The sequence below is a fragment of the Mytilus galloprovincialis genome, chromosome 6 (assembly GCF_965363235.1).
Source record: "Mytilus galloprovincialis chromosome 6, xbMytGall1.hap1.1, whole genome shotgun sequence".
Lineage (NCBI taxonomy): Eukaryota > Metazoa > Mollusca > Bivalvia > Mytilida > Mytilidae > Mytilus > Mytilus galloprovincialis.
In genome coordinates, this window is record NC_134843.1 from 53,107,213 (window position 1) to 53,123,122 (window position 15,910).

At 32.4% G+C, this 15,910-nt stretch overlaps 1 protein-coding gene across 1 annotated transcript in view; it reads right to left on the bottom strand.

Annotated features, from left to right (window-relative positions):
• Window positions 1-15,633, bottom strand: part of LOC143079875 (uncharacterized) — a 38,903-nt gene extending 23,270 nt beyond the window's left edge. Inside the window, exons 1-2 of the mRNA XM_076255503.1 lie at window positions 15,512-15,633; window positions 13,387-13,674 (exon numbers count right to left, since the gene is read on the bottom strand). Coding sequence (XP_076111618.1) covers window positions 13,387-13,674; window positions 15,512-15,575 — 352 coding nt within the window. The 5' untranslated portion in view covers window positions 15,576-15,633. The remainder of the gene's footprint in view (window positions 1-13,386; window positions 13,675-15,511) is intronic.
• Window positions 15,634-15,910: the final 277 nt, after the last annotated feature.

The following is a 15,910-nucleotide window of genomic DNA, read 5'->3' on the forward strand; positions in this document are numbered from 1 at the left end:
GGTAGGTTCTGTAAGACCCCTTTTTGGCCCCAAAATATAGCAGTTTTACAAAATTGTGAAAATGTAATCTTTTAGCTATTTACTATAAGTAGAACGATTCTGCTACATAAATATGTGCTGTTTTTGACAATACAATGCACATATATCGGGTACTAGCATCATTAAGTCATGCTAAATTACTGAAATCTTCACAATTTTAGCATTTTAGTTAAATTTTGGACGGTTTCCGTCTTAAATGAAAGTGTCCGCATTCGTGTTCATTCATGATATTGAAATGCAAGTTGTATTTGATGATTATACATAACATATATAAAGGTTGAGGATGAACACGGATACGGCCACTTTCATTTTTGACAAAAAACATCTGAAAAATTACGTTTTTTGGCATATTTGATGGATTTTTCATATTTTAGCTTGAATCGGGGCGTTTTAATGCCTAAATCAGTTAAACCTGTCACATAAACTAATTGAATCAATTGAAATAGACACTTAAGTGTTTAAAAAGTGTGCAAAATCTTTCGTTAGATGAACCTGGAATTTGAGGCCAAAATCGGCCCTTACTCCTTTGCAAATTTCGTGTTGAAAATTGGCTAACAAGTTCATTAGAAAAACAGGTTGCCGGGGTTAAATTTGAAACTTGGATGTCCAAAGAATAAGCCAGTCCAAACCTTGTATGTGTAGTCGTTGAACTCTAGGTTCCCACGTAAAGTGAAAATGCCCCTATTTCAAGAAGAATAAACTCACGAAAAAGCGAAAAAATCACTAAATTCGCGTTCATAGTTTTGATTTTGACCGCCTGACAACTTTACGGAAATATCAAAGTGATTATAAACAAGAACTCTGTGACGGGCAACTTTTAATATAATATCCGTGTTTTAAAGATTAAAATGATATCAGCCAGTCCAGTTCAAACTATTATCACGTGATACAATTCTAATTTACATATTATGAATATAAATTAAAAAAGCACTACTAATTTCTGGCTATGAAGAACTCTTAGATCTTTGTTGTGGGAATGTATAATTGCCATCCACGTCCACTCTGTTTTTGTTAGATGTATTTTTTGTTTGTATCCATCTGATCAGATAAGCCTTATTCAACTGATTTTTATAGTTTATTCTCATGTTGTACTGTTACAACCCTTTCTCAGGTTATTGCGAGGGTTAGAGCCTTAACAAAAGATTAACCCCACCACATTATGTATGTGCCTGTCCCAATTCAGTGGTTCTCGTTTGTTGCTGTGTATCATAATTATTTTTCGTTCATTGTTTTGTACATATATTAGGTCGATAGTTTTTCTCATTTGAATTGTTTCACGTTTTACATATCGGAGCACGTAAAAGCTGTATATGCAGTAATGGCTTTGCTCATTGTTGAAAGCCGTATGGTGACCTATAGATGTACATTTCTGTGTCATTTAGTCTCTTGTAGAGAGTTGTCCCATTGGCAATTATATCACAGCTTCTTATTTTTATTATAAGTGTAGCCAATAAGAGCCTCAACAGTTAGTCTACTAAATCACACTGACTTTACTCTTCTGAAGACGATCTTTGCTTTCTTGTAGACGTTCGTTGTGTGTATTTTGTGATAATCAATAAAGACAGTTGTTGGTTGGGTTAAGGTGAATCTGACGTTAGGTGTTGGCAGTAAGGGAATCTTGTATTTATGTTATTTGACTCCCGTAGTAAAACTGCAAAGACTAGTGGCATTCTCCACCAACGAGTTTGTGTAGTATGTAAATGAGTGTATACCTTCTTTTCTATCTTATACAGATATGAGAAGATGTGGTATGGGTGCCAATTAGATAACTCTCCATCCAAGTCACAAGTAATAACAGTAAATAAGTACGGTCTTCAACACGGAATCGCGACTCACACTGACCAGCAGGCTATAAAAGACTCCAAAATTACTAGTGTAAAACCGTTCAAATGAGTACGTAAACATTGAATAACCAAAAAGTTTTACAATTAGTATCAACAGTTCAAATTGCTTATATCAAATATAAACAGTATTCCTCAACAGTGTTAAAAAATTGTTGTGAACTATTTGTCAGTGAATGAAATTTCAATGTTTGTTGGTGAGAAACTTATTTGTCAAAAGATACTTGATTTTTTTTAATTATATGTTTCATGTTATTGTAATGTGTCTTTATGTTGTTTCCATAACCATTATTGTTAATGTGTTATTGTTAATATCAAGATACAGAGAGTTGATAAAAACATATTTTCTAATGGAAATGCTACCCATATTTTTCAAAAATCTAGTCTATGGTGTTACAACTCTTTTCATGGCCGAAATGGTTTTATTTAAAGTTTATACGATTTCTTGGAAGATGTTTGCTTTATCTTTGATAACCATACACCCAAATACGAATAAAATCAGGACTTTATATACGTACCAATTGCTTCCGAATCTGGAGACAGAGATGAAGAAAATAAGAATAAAGTGTCCTAAATGCATATACATGTACATGTATATACAGTCCGCTAAAAGTTAAGCACCACCTATTTTTATTGCATCGAAATTTTCTCACATAAAAAAATAATTGATCTTCGAAAAAGAGAAAAAAAATGATATAGCAATTTTGAGAACATATACCATTAAAAAGCATAAACTTAAGTTTAGTCACTTATGCAGGTTCTATGCATTTGAATTTTGCGTTCATTGAAATAGTGGAAATTACACAAATCAGGAAACGGAATTTAAGTTTCACTCTGATTTTATTTTTTTACAACAATTAACCATCCAATATCATTAAAAGTCTCTACATATAATCTTTGGTAAATTCGGGGGATTTCATGTCAAAATTTGAGTCAATAGGATATGAAACCAACTCTCTTCCCGTGCTGTTCCATAACACGGCGTCTCAGTCTTCTGAACTTTAATTGAGCAAATTTATTCCATTAATCAACAATTGCCCCTCTTAAATCGTCAAGATTTTGCAAAGGTGAATCTCTGCGATTGAGATTTCTGCTTATGACATGCTCGATAGGTTTCATGTCTGGAGACATAGAAGGCCAAAACATAGTGACAATGGCTTCTTGCTCTTCGTATTCGGGTTACGATCCTTGTCCTGTGTGGTCTAGCGTTGTTGTCCATGTACAAGGGTCTTGACGCAAGTGGGGGATAATCAAAATGAGGGATTACAATGTTTCTAAGCACTAAATCCCTGTATGTCTGCCTGTTCATGTTACCCTGCAAAATATGCATATCCAGCTAACAACAGTATGAGAAGAAACCCCATACTGTAACACCACCAGCAACGAATGCAGTCGTTGGGCAAATGTTGTTTTGGTGATAGGCAACTTTATTTCCCCGCTACATTTGTATTCGACCGTCTATTAGTCGTACCAGAGACCGAATCTCATCTGATCAGGAATCCCCATCGTCAATTGGCGATTTAATGTTCGTAAATGCAGTTTTACTGTCCACGCGTAGGGGAGACAGTAAAACGGAAATTTGCGACCGTCAAATCAAAATTTACTGTGGCTACTCTTCAACCACAGTTATGTTATTCCGATTATAATGCATTACACAAAGAAATAATACGTTAGAGCTTGGAATAAATGGATAATGTGTCCATGGAACACTGATGATGCCCCCTCTTACATAAACATGAAACATTATTAAGCATTACGTATAAATTTTATAACATTTGGTAAAAGCAAACTAAAGTTGGAGAACAGAAACGAAAATTTAGAAAACGACCTCATAAAAATACTCCGAGCGTCGTCACTACTTTATTATGATCTCTTATATAAGGAGAAAGACTAAAAACTAACAATTTCACGGATTTTATAGTGAGTCCGTGTGAAGAGACACATAATACCATCCTTGTTTTTATATCAATGATTCAAAATTGACTGATATGCATAGAAGTTTGTTTGATTAGATGTTGTAAAATGTCCAGTGGCAAATACTTCAGGCATGTCCAGGACGACACAATAAAATAGTTGTGTCTTAATGCATCCATAAAAAATTACTATTAGAACACTCCGTCAGTTGTAAAAGTGATTGATAAAAATAAAATACATAAATTTTTTTTAGTGTATGATTTAGACAATTCATAACACCAAACATAAATATTTTTTTCGCAATAGTTAAAAAATATTGCCAGTTATATTAAGAAGGTGCTAATCTTTTGGCGGACTGTATATATATTTATATATTGCCTTTTATTATTGTGTACCTATAATTGAATGAACATGCTTTATATGAAATTATGATAGTGATAAGTACTGTTCATGTATACCAAGAATGAATACGTTTAATTTGGAGAGTTTGAAATTAGTGCCAGAAAAAAATATTGTGTATTTGTATACGGAAGCTACAAAGGGACACCTTAAAAATAATCCGTGACCTTAGTTTCTTTATCCGTGATCTAGGATTAGTAATCCGTCATCTGGGATTTGTAATCCATGATCTTGGCTTCCAATCTTTATCTTGTTTCCGAATCGGTGGTTTCGGAATCTCGCTCTGTGATACCGGATTAATAATCGGTTATTTTTGTTTCAAACACGTGCTCATGTGTCATGTTAGTTGATAGTTGAACATTATCATGGTTATTTGAAAAATGCTACTTATTAATGAGTGATAAAAGTGTTCGCCTACCTCCTTTTGACGCTTTTTCGTATGATAGAAATCCTCTGATTGTATCCAAGAAGTTCCAATGAGTAATTTTCCGATTTATTCATCCTTTATTTTACTACTGGATACATATAGTTTCAAAGGACGTATAGAACATCTTATAAAATCATTCTTACTAATTCATACCTTTTGTAAGAAAAATATTGTCAATGTTAAAAATATAAAATATCTAGACAGAACCGTTTCTGACAAATTTTCAATGCCGTATATCTCAAAAAGGGACATAAAATTTGTATGTTTCCTTCAATTTATAACAGACTTCCAAAAAGCTACTTTTTAATCAGACCAGCGAATATCCCTAATATTCTGTTATCATAATTTCGCAAAAATACTAGTGATGTCCGAATAGCGGGATACATACCCTTCGTACATTAATTTTAGATGCTGCTTTGAAATTCAGTATTTGGACAATCAAATGTAGAGATATTTGGGTTTTGAGGAATAGAGAATAAAGGACAAAATTTAATGAAAAGAGAAAAAATAGGCATACAGAATGAAAGGGTGCTTAAATAAAAAAAAATAATGAACACAATTAATGACTATTGGAGAAAAAAATGAAATCTGGAATTGAAGGACAAAGTTTAACTGTCATAATCATGGCTTAAAGTCAAAATCAAAGTATGGATTGGAACCGATAAACATATTGATAGTATTGTGTACATTTTGTATGTGCAACATCCGCAACTACAAAACATTTGTCTCCATTATTATGTAATACTTTTAACATGATATCATGTTTTTGTTATTGTATATTTCGACAAAAGTTTCCAAATTAAAACTTCAATTCTATGAAATGGTGTTGACTCTTTCGGTACATACAGGTCAAAGTCATAGCAACATCATGATTTCATAGAAACACTCCTAATGGAGTTTGTAACGTTGGGCGTTTTGGGGATTCGTTTTGCTTTGAATTGAGCAACTATCCAGTAAAGGTAGTGTTAGGGATGCAGTTTTATTTATTAGGCGTATTCATTTGGGAATACGACATTTTCGGATTCAAGATGGCTTTTCTTTGTTGAAATGAAGAATACTAAACGTCATTACGAAACAATGAGATATCATGCATACATGTACGTGGACTAAAGAGTGGTGCATTTTTACTTTTATTTTCAATTATCAATACAGAACCATTACACATGGAATATGACCCACCCTCAAACAGCTATGTTTTCCATTTAAGATCTTTTGAATGTCATTACTACAAAAATTAAATAGAAAAACAAAGAGAGGGTTTGTTTTCAGTATCTCAATATATTTACGTTTCAAATTTAAAGAAAGTACTTTTACGTACGTTACTTTATTAGGCTGCTTTATTTATTGACAGCGTGTAACACGGAAGTTACGGACAGCCGCTTTCCCCCAGCGGTGTAAGGCTTTCTTTATCATTGAATTGAAATTAAAATAAAGACCCCAAGGATATGAATTTGTTGACATGACTTGCACATCGAAAAACTAATTATACTTTTTGGATATTTTGACTACCTTAATTGTTGAACGCGTACTGTACGACACTCAAAAGTTTTTCTTGAAAGTGTATTGATTTGAAAATCGTTCATTCATTTTTTTAGTCAATATGGTTCCATACCAATCAAGTACTGAACATTCTATAAAAAAAGACACAAAAAAGCATCTTCTGTAATAACCATAGACTCCAATGAATTCATGTTTGCAGAAGTTAGGGCTGTATTGAAATTATAAAGAAATAGTAATCTGTTGTTATTTGTACTAAATGCCTACGGCTCGCTTCCATCACTTTCACGCAAGTTTTGCACGTGTTCCAACCAATTTTCGTTATTTGTAGCAATAATGAATAGAAAACAAATGTATGAGGTTCCATTTTTAATAAACTCACATGAACAGTCTCGTGTAAGAAGATGGGACACAGGATTATTTCTGACTAAGAAGTCGACAATAAATGAACATTATGGTTTTTTTTTAAATCCTAGTTCGCTTTTCTTTTGTTTTGAAAAATAAGTATGATCCGTTAGGTATAAGGGGAGCATTGCCACTTCTTTTCATAATATTTAGTTGTTCCGATTCAAATGTCCTGGCCAAGATAAAGGAAGGTGGTAACAAAACATATTATCTTGTACATGTACATTGTTTCACATATCATACACCCTTATACAAGGGTATTGATCGGGGGTGGAGGGAGGAGGGGTCTTCGTTTCTGTTTTCCTTAGACCTATATACTTTTTTGCTTATTTTTCTAATCTTTAGAAACAATGGATATTCTGTAAATACTTGATAATTCTATTGTGGACATTGTACTCTCCGGTAATCAGTGTATGTTTACACTATTCTTTAACTTTTATGAGTTATTCTATATATTTTAGGAACCCAGTTTCTGTTCTTTATTTTTTGGACAATTTTTCTCTATTTTAATTATTACATATTCTTCAACCCCATATACACCATTCTATACATATAATACATCAGAACTTTAGATGAATTGGAATTTCTAATCTGGTGGCACAGCTGTATAATTCTATATTGATTGTCTTAAGGTGGTATGACATAATTGGAGTATACATAAAAAAAAAAATGATAGAATTTGTTCATACTTTGCCAAATGTAGTACATATTTTGATTTGTTTAAAAATATAATAAAAATGATAGGTCACCGAGTTTTTTCTCAGGTTGGAAGTTATGACAAAAAGGACACATTGTGTATGGATTATACAGGAAAAGTCATTATTATGTGATTAGTAGCTTAACTCAATGGTATAATTGTTAAATAAAAGATAGCTTTGAGAATATTAAAATAAAGAGAGGGTTACAGCTGAGTGCCCTTTTTCCGGATAAAATATGAAATAGCAAACTTCATGTAGATTCTTTTAGAAAGTGCACTATTTTAAAGTGCTACTCCCCTTTAAAATTGCAATTTTAAAACATTAAAAGAAAATTGAAAAATAGACTACGCTTTTATAAATTTTTATATCTGGAAGTTAAAATCTTATGATTTTTTTCTTTCGAATGAAAATTAACAGTAGTTATCTGCATTCCTCATAAACCTTTGCTAATTTGATTGAACATCTTATTTACAATACAAGATGGAGAAAGAAAACATACTACCTAAAACACGTATATTGTGCTTCAATGCGATTTCGTATTACATAATTTTTCATGGAATATGTGGTGATAGAAACTATTCATGTTTACCCTGTTAGGATACATTCATTTTAAAAAGTTTCAAGTTCAGTGTCACAAAATTATTATGAATGTGTATTTGAAAATGCCAGTGCCTTCAAATTTAATCATTGCTATTAGTACGAAGTGGAATCATGTTTTTTTTTTTTTTTTAATTTTCACTTTCATCCGGAAACCAAATTATTCATGATCTCGGTTTCCAAACCATGATCTTGTTTTCAAGATCCTTGATCTCAGATTTCACATCCGTAATCTTGGATTATAATAATCCGTAATCTCGGTTTCCAAAAAGTGATTAAAGAAGTTCGCTGACCTTAATTGACGTTTTTGACTTTTGTCTGATATTCTGAATCCTCTGATTTTATCCATCTTATGCCAATAAATAATTTCATGCTTAATATCCCTATTTTTGTCATAATTTGATTACGTATAGCACAAAAGACTTTTAGATCTTATAAAATCGATTTAGCTTTTTCATGACTTTTGTAGGAAAAAATCGTTAATTTCAAAGGTATGAAAAATCTAGAAAGAATCGTTCCCAACAATATTTTCAGGAACTTTAAACTACTCAAAATCAGAGATATATATTATCTCCATTTTTGTCTATCAATTAATGACGGACTTCAGTTTTTTAAATAGCTCGTTATTTTGTAACAGAGCAGCGAACATCCTAAACTAATAGATAATCCATGTTGGTTTTTTTTTCAAACAAGAGGGTGTTTCTCTGCTCCAATCTCACCGGTGGGCGCGCGCGCGCTATCTAGATCCAGTATCTATGCATATCTTGACAAGCCTTGGACTTCATAAAGTAGAAATTTATTTCTGTGTTGGTATTATTCGGTTACAGCAGTAAATTATATATCAAAATATTATCAAAGTAATTCGTGTATTAATATATTATTGCGAAGAGTAAATGTAATATTAAAGCCCTATTTCAGTTCCTATAGCTATTTTAAAGATAATAAAATAGGTTAACCTATTTGTTTTACTTAAGTCTGTTGTTCAAAATATATTTAGTAAAAAGATAGCTAAATGTTTTAATTATTTTCACTGGTATATAACAGCATATGGTGCTAACTATCAATATAAATCAACCAATAGTACGATAAGGTTGTAGCCTTGGGTCCTGGCTAATCTTGTCAGTAACGCACAGCTAGATATCGGACCGGGATACCAGGCTAGATAAGTTTGTTCATTTAAAGTGTCGACGCAGTGACGTAACTCTTAAATTACTATTAGAACCTGTTTGTCAGAAATTTCGAAACATGAAAATTGCACATTTGATTATTATAGCAAAATGACACCCACCAAAAATGCTTAGAAATGGTAGTCACATGACATATCAATTGTCGTCTGAAGAAATGAGTTTAAACATACATCCAGATAATAGGTTTATCGGGTCGTATTAGTGTATTTCGCATGATAGTAACAAGTGTTTTCAACCTTTGTTTCATCATCAAGCTGGAAGATGACTTGATCATGACATCGCTGATATGCCAGGGTCAAAGTTTTTAATGTTTGGACAACGTATGTGACGTCACAAAGCAGCGATATACAATTTTATTAAGAGCTGAGCAGAGGATACAGACAGTGGAACGACCGATCAGAAAAAATATCCATAAAAAAAGACCCAAGGATAAAATGCCTGCATAAAAAAGCTATACAATCTGTCACAAAAGCGGGACTCCTACCCTTTGTACATGCATTTAAATTGCTGCTGTGAAATTCAGTATTCGGACATGCAATGACAATTTGAGATTTTTTACTTTCAGTCATACCAATGTTAAAGGTCAAATAACTATTGGAGTGAAAGGTCAAAGCTAAAATATTGTAATTTTAATTACATAACACCTTCTCAAGATGCATATGAACAGTTTATCATAATAGAAAATAAAGGATATGAGTATCAATTCATGAAACAAATAAGTACACGAACAACGAAAAGCAAAGAAAGCAAAGAAACAACGCCTACAATGTTCTTAATCTTAAAGTCACTCAGAGGCTTAGTTTAGTTAACTTCCTATTTCTCGCCTTGTTGCGCCAACAGCATGTTGACATTTCACATTTGTGACGTTACAAATACGGTTACTCTCTGAAACGTTGGGACAACACGGCTATACTTTTTGAAACGATCTCAAAAACCTTGGTGCCTAACGAAAAAATGTTTAACACTATATTGTTTAAAAAGAAAAACAGAATACCTTTACCGCCAAGTTTCATTTTATATGATCTAACTATGTTTATTATGATCTAACAGCTGGTTAAAACCCCAATTTTAAAGAAAATTCAGCGTTTTTTTCCGTTGGGACAAGATGGCTATACTTTTTGAAGTCATTGCAATAGAAACAATATGCATGTTTTCCGGCAAAAAATATCATGAACCAGGAGAAAAGAAAAAAAAATCAAAATATAATAAATATTTTTCCTCTCAGCTTTTTTCAATTTCACGGTATAAATACGCAAACCCGAAATATTTAAATTTAAATTTCGGTTCCTTTTTTCTTTAACTTCAAGTCTAATGTAATGACTTCAATCAGAAATCACTGTATTTTATCAAACTGAGGGTCTACGTATTTATTTTTATGCTAATCTATATAGCTATAGCAAATTGGAATTCGTACCAACATCATGCGCAACTTGAATACAATTGTTTCCATTATTATGCAATTTAAACAAGATATGTTTTTGTTTTTATTTCGACAAAACTTAAAATTTAAATTATATGAAATGTTGTTGACTCCGTTGGCACAGACAGGTCATCGTCATAGCAACATCATGATTTCATAGAAACAACCCAATAGAGTGCAAAAGGTTAACATTGGACGTTTTTGGGGATTCGTTTTTGCTTTGAATAAAAAAAACTTTCGATGCATTTCCATCAAAAACTTTGGTTTTCGTGAACATCATTCGTGCGTTTGGGGCATAGTCATTTCCGTTCCCCTGTTGAGCGAGTGGTTGGAAAACTATGATGCTTTATTGCAAGTATTATTCGGCAAATTGAATGTTCATAATTGACAATCAACACCGCTAACATTAGGGAATTGTGAATAAGTACCAATAGAACAAACATTTCTAGTTTATACTGCACGATGACGATCAAACGTCACGCACGCTGTTCCTACAACCCCTATGATTTAAAACAGAATCTTCGAAATTTCCTCCGCAAAACAAAATAAAATGTTAACAAACACTAACCACTATAAAAACTAATTCAGTATAATTATGTTTTCCTTTATGTTCTTATAGCTCTTGGTCATATGTTTAGTAATATTTAGTATATTTGAGGATTGAAACAACAAAGCTATGTGAAAAAAAACGGATGTCCAACGTTACATTTTTAAACAACTGTTTTATCTCTTATGTATAGTGATCCTATTTCTTATTCTCTGATCTTCCAGAAACTTGACAGAAGCAACGAAGTGTGTCAGTTCTCGGTTAAATTAAAGCCGTTCTTTTGTCGAATTTCGTTTGACTCGGTGGCTGCATATTAAGCTGGAATAAGAAAAAAGAAAAATGTCCAATGACGTTTTTCGTTGACGTAACGGCTGAAAGGTAGTTTTATAAGTAGACATAGCTAAAAATGTCTAAAACATGTGCGATAACTATATTATAACATCTACCGAAAGAACAAACATTTGCCTCATTGTTCGTGAGTTCAAAAATTGTAGATTCTATAAAACCATCTCTACATAGTCGTTTTTCAAGCGATAGCCATTTTGTCCAAGTTGATATTTCATTTGTCCAAGTTGATTTTTCATTTGTCCAAGCAATTAATCCGGTTTTTTTTACCTGATATTTCAATAAGTAATTTATAATTAACCAAAACAAAAGTTAGATACACGAAAAGTACATAAAGTCTAGATTCCTTTTTTATTAACTGCATGTTTGGGTCTTACAGGAATAAAATGCTACGAAACATTACAAAACGGTAGCCATTTTGTCCAAACGTCGAAAAACGTCGAAAAATCCAAACAAACGCTTTTTTTTTCGACGTTACATGTGCAAAATTTGTTCCATCGTATATTCCTGATACTTAAAATGAATCGCGTTGTGAAATTTAAAAATAAATTGCTGGTTGTCGAAAAAAACCCACGCTGCATGTTGTGCATGAAACGGAGGTAACTGAAAGACTTATCGCAAACAGTTTCATTGAATTAATGCAACCCCGTATTATACGGACGATTAAGGAGAAGATTAGTTTAGTACATTTTAAAAGCAAGCAACTTCAAATGACTGGGAAAATAATTTTCAAGATCGGGTTATAGTAATTTTATTTAATGGTTGTATTTCGACAAGTAATGTGTCAAGCAAATTTTTAATACAATTCAATTCAAATTAATCAAGGGTAAATATGTTTTTATTTACTTGCAGAGTGTCGGATATATTTGTATTAGGGTTGAATCAAGACATGAAAAATTTACAATGACAGATGATATGCACCATGCAATTTTAGCAACCTGCGATTAAAGTTTTGTTATAATTCATTTATTGAATACCGTATACTGCTGTCCCATTTTTCCTTCCTTCAAGATCATTACTTACGACATTACAACATTTTAAGGTGAATTAAGGGTAAACATTATTTAATCGATTTCCACAACTTGAGGTAAATAAATTCATGGTAAATAGACATCACAAAATTAATAGAGACAGATTTAGAATCAACCAACTACATAAAAAAAAAAGCAAATGAAACCTAAAAATTGAGTAAATGTACGTCAAAAGTTTCAGAAAACTCTCTTTGACGTCGTGGTGGTGTAACGTCGTGTTGTAGGAACATCGTGCGCAACGTTTCAATAAGTCGCTTGATGAACGTCATGCAGGGATACTGGCGATCCCCTCTATCTGGTAAATGACGTGATAAATTAAAGGCGCGCATAATTGATGAGTTTTTTTTCCGGTGAAGGACAGACTCGAGAGTGGTCTATTGGGCAGCTATCCAGTAAAGATAGTGTTATGTATGCAGTTTTATTTATTTTGCGTAATGATTTGGGAACACGAAATTTTGAATTCAAGATGGCTTTTCCTGGTCGAAATGATGAATACTACACGTCATTACGAAACAAAGATATTAGACTAAAGAGTGGTTCATTTTTACTTATTTTTTTTCAATTATCAATACAGAACCATTATACACGGAATATGACTCACCCTCAAAAAGTTATTTTTTCCATTAAGATCTATTGAATTTCATTAGTACAAAACATAAATGTACGTAAACAAATAATCTATATTTCTATAAAATATGGAATAACGACAGAAACCGAAGCCAGGAAGAACATAAACCTTATTTAAAATAATTGAAACCAGTACTCCTGATAATATAGACTATGTGCGACATTGACTTTGCAATACACCTTATGTCATCTTTTAATTTCCATGAGTGAATGAACCTGTATTATTTGGAAAAATATCAATCAGTTCACAATAGTTATTCATTCAACAATTCAAATAATTGTTAGACACATTTTAGATAATATAACTACCCCCTTCCCCTAAAAAAAGACAAGAAAAAGAAAATAATATATCATTCAACTATTTCATAGAAAACAGCAATAATTATGTTATTTCTAAAGTAAAAGAACTCACTTGTCATCCAAAACTTTTGTGTGGTGATTTCTGATGACGGACTTAAAAATTGTAGTTTCACACTATATTCTGAACACATCTTCAAGTTAGCGAGCTCAAAGTTTGTTTCTGGTAATAGTATATCTTTATATTTATATGATCTACTCAAATAAATATTGGCTCCTGTGGAATCTTTAATAATAATCCGAATATATCTTGCCCCTTGAATATTGGTAGGTATTGTCCACGATATTTTAGCTGTTCTGCCAATAACATGTATTCTTACATCTTTTGGTGGATCTGGCTTACCTGAAATACAATTAAAATATTAGAAGTAGGACTTTAACTCAAGCGTCCATACTGATAAGACATTTTATAAACGTATACTAAATATTCTGTTGACAAAATAAATGCAAAATCTTCCTTCAATTACGTATACTTCATTTTTTCGCGCATATAACAATTAAAAGACTCCACTCAGATAGGGCCTGTTTATCGAAGCTGTTCTGTGATTTGTTTTCCACGTGCAAAATATGAACAGAGTGGTGTCGTACATTTGGTTATTATATACACCCATTGTTTTGGTGTTTGCGTTCATTTTTTTATTGACAAGATTTGAAATTTCTTCATAGGTGACAACCGTAGTAAAACATTCATTGGGATCCTGTATTTCCCTGAAATTTAGTCCAACGTCTTTTAATAATGCACTTAAACGCTACTCGGTTTCGATGCATTCAAAATCTTAATTCGTAAGATCTGTGCTATATATCTAACTTGAAAATCAAGGAATTTTGAAAGTTCGAATAATTGTGTAAAAGAGGGACGAAAGATACCAGAGGGAGAATCAAACTCATAGATTGGATAAAAAATTGACAACGCCATGGCTAAAAAGAAAGAAAAAAAAACAGACACATAATAATACAGAAGACACAACACAGAAAACTAAAGACTAAGCAACACGAACCCCATCAAATTCGCATTTACTTCCTGGAAATATCATTCAAGTATCATATGAATCCAGTCGTTGAGGTGAAAAAATTTTAATTTATATTTTGTGGGATCGTAAATCTTGACTCGTAATGTTTAAATGAGTTTCGTTGGTCATACCACTAAAGTCTTAAAAATTTAAGGAATGTGACTAAGAACTTGATTGATGCAGAATGCTAATACGGGAGCCTGTAGGTATTATGCTAATGAGACAGCATCCAAGCGACAAAATATACCAAAAGATATTTAATTAAACATCTGAAAAGTAGTTTGGTATAAAGTGTTTCTTCTTTGGTCCAATTGCAATTCTTTCGTAAACCGAATATTTAGATATGTGGAATTCCAATAGAGAAAATGCTGCATGATTTTTTAATTCCATATCTATGCTGTAAAAGAGGGACGAAAGATACCAGAGGGACAGTCAAACTCATAAATCGAAAATAAACTGACAACGCCATGGCTAAAAATGACAAAGGACAAACAGACAAACAATAGTACACATGCCACAACATAGAAAACTAAAAAATAAACAACACGAACCCCACCAAAAACTATGGGTGATCTCAGGTGCTTCGGAAGGGTAAGCCGATCCTGCTACACATGTGGCACCCGTCGTGTTGCTTATGAGATGACAAATCCGGTAAATAGTCTAATTCGGTAGGTCACATCCATGAAAGGGAAGGGGATTGTAGTTACAACGTAAAGAACATATCCGATATCATATATGAAACGGTTATTCCATAACGGTCAACTGTAAACTTCTACGTCATTTGGTGTCTGGTGACGAGTTGTCTCATTTGCAATAATACCAAATCTTCTTACTTTCTATCAACTATTTGTAGGTCCCTCAATATACATGTATATCTTGTCGGATTTAACAATAAACGTTATCGTTGACCGTAAACCCATCTTCAGGTATACACGATGAATAAACTAGTGAATTCTTTGAAAGCAGTTCCGTTTTTCGTTCTTCTCAGAGTATTAATGAAAAATACTGTCATATCTGAATACGTTACAAGTAGCCCACAGCTTTCATATATATATATATACATATGTCAACACTTTTCCATCATTCAGAGTACCAGTTGCTATCCCTTGTAATGCATCTTAAGAATCTCTGTAAAATTCAACTTAGTAATTATACTTTTAATTTACTCACCAGTCGCCAGCATGACAGAAATACAAACAACGGTAAAAAATAAGAAAAAGTTAATTAACTCCATTTAGGGTTCTTATTAATAATAAACAACGACAGACTTTCGCGGAATAGATGTAACTTTGTTGTAGCCGGAAATCGTCTCTTTTGACGACCGGAAAAAGTAATGGTAAGGATTACTTCCTTATTTTTAGCATTTAAGGAGGAGGTATTTAGAAATTATTTAAAAGTTTAAATTATCCCTGTAAAATATTTATTTGACCTAAAATCCTAACTTACTTTCAGAATTTTCCTAAGATTTACTTCTAAATCAAACTAACATTATCATGGCTTCCGTGAATTATTTCTTAAGTATTTATTTATTTCTTATAATTTATTGATTGATTAGTTGGTATTTAACGT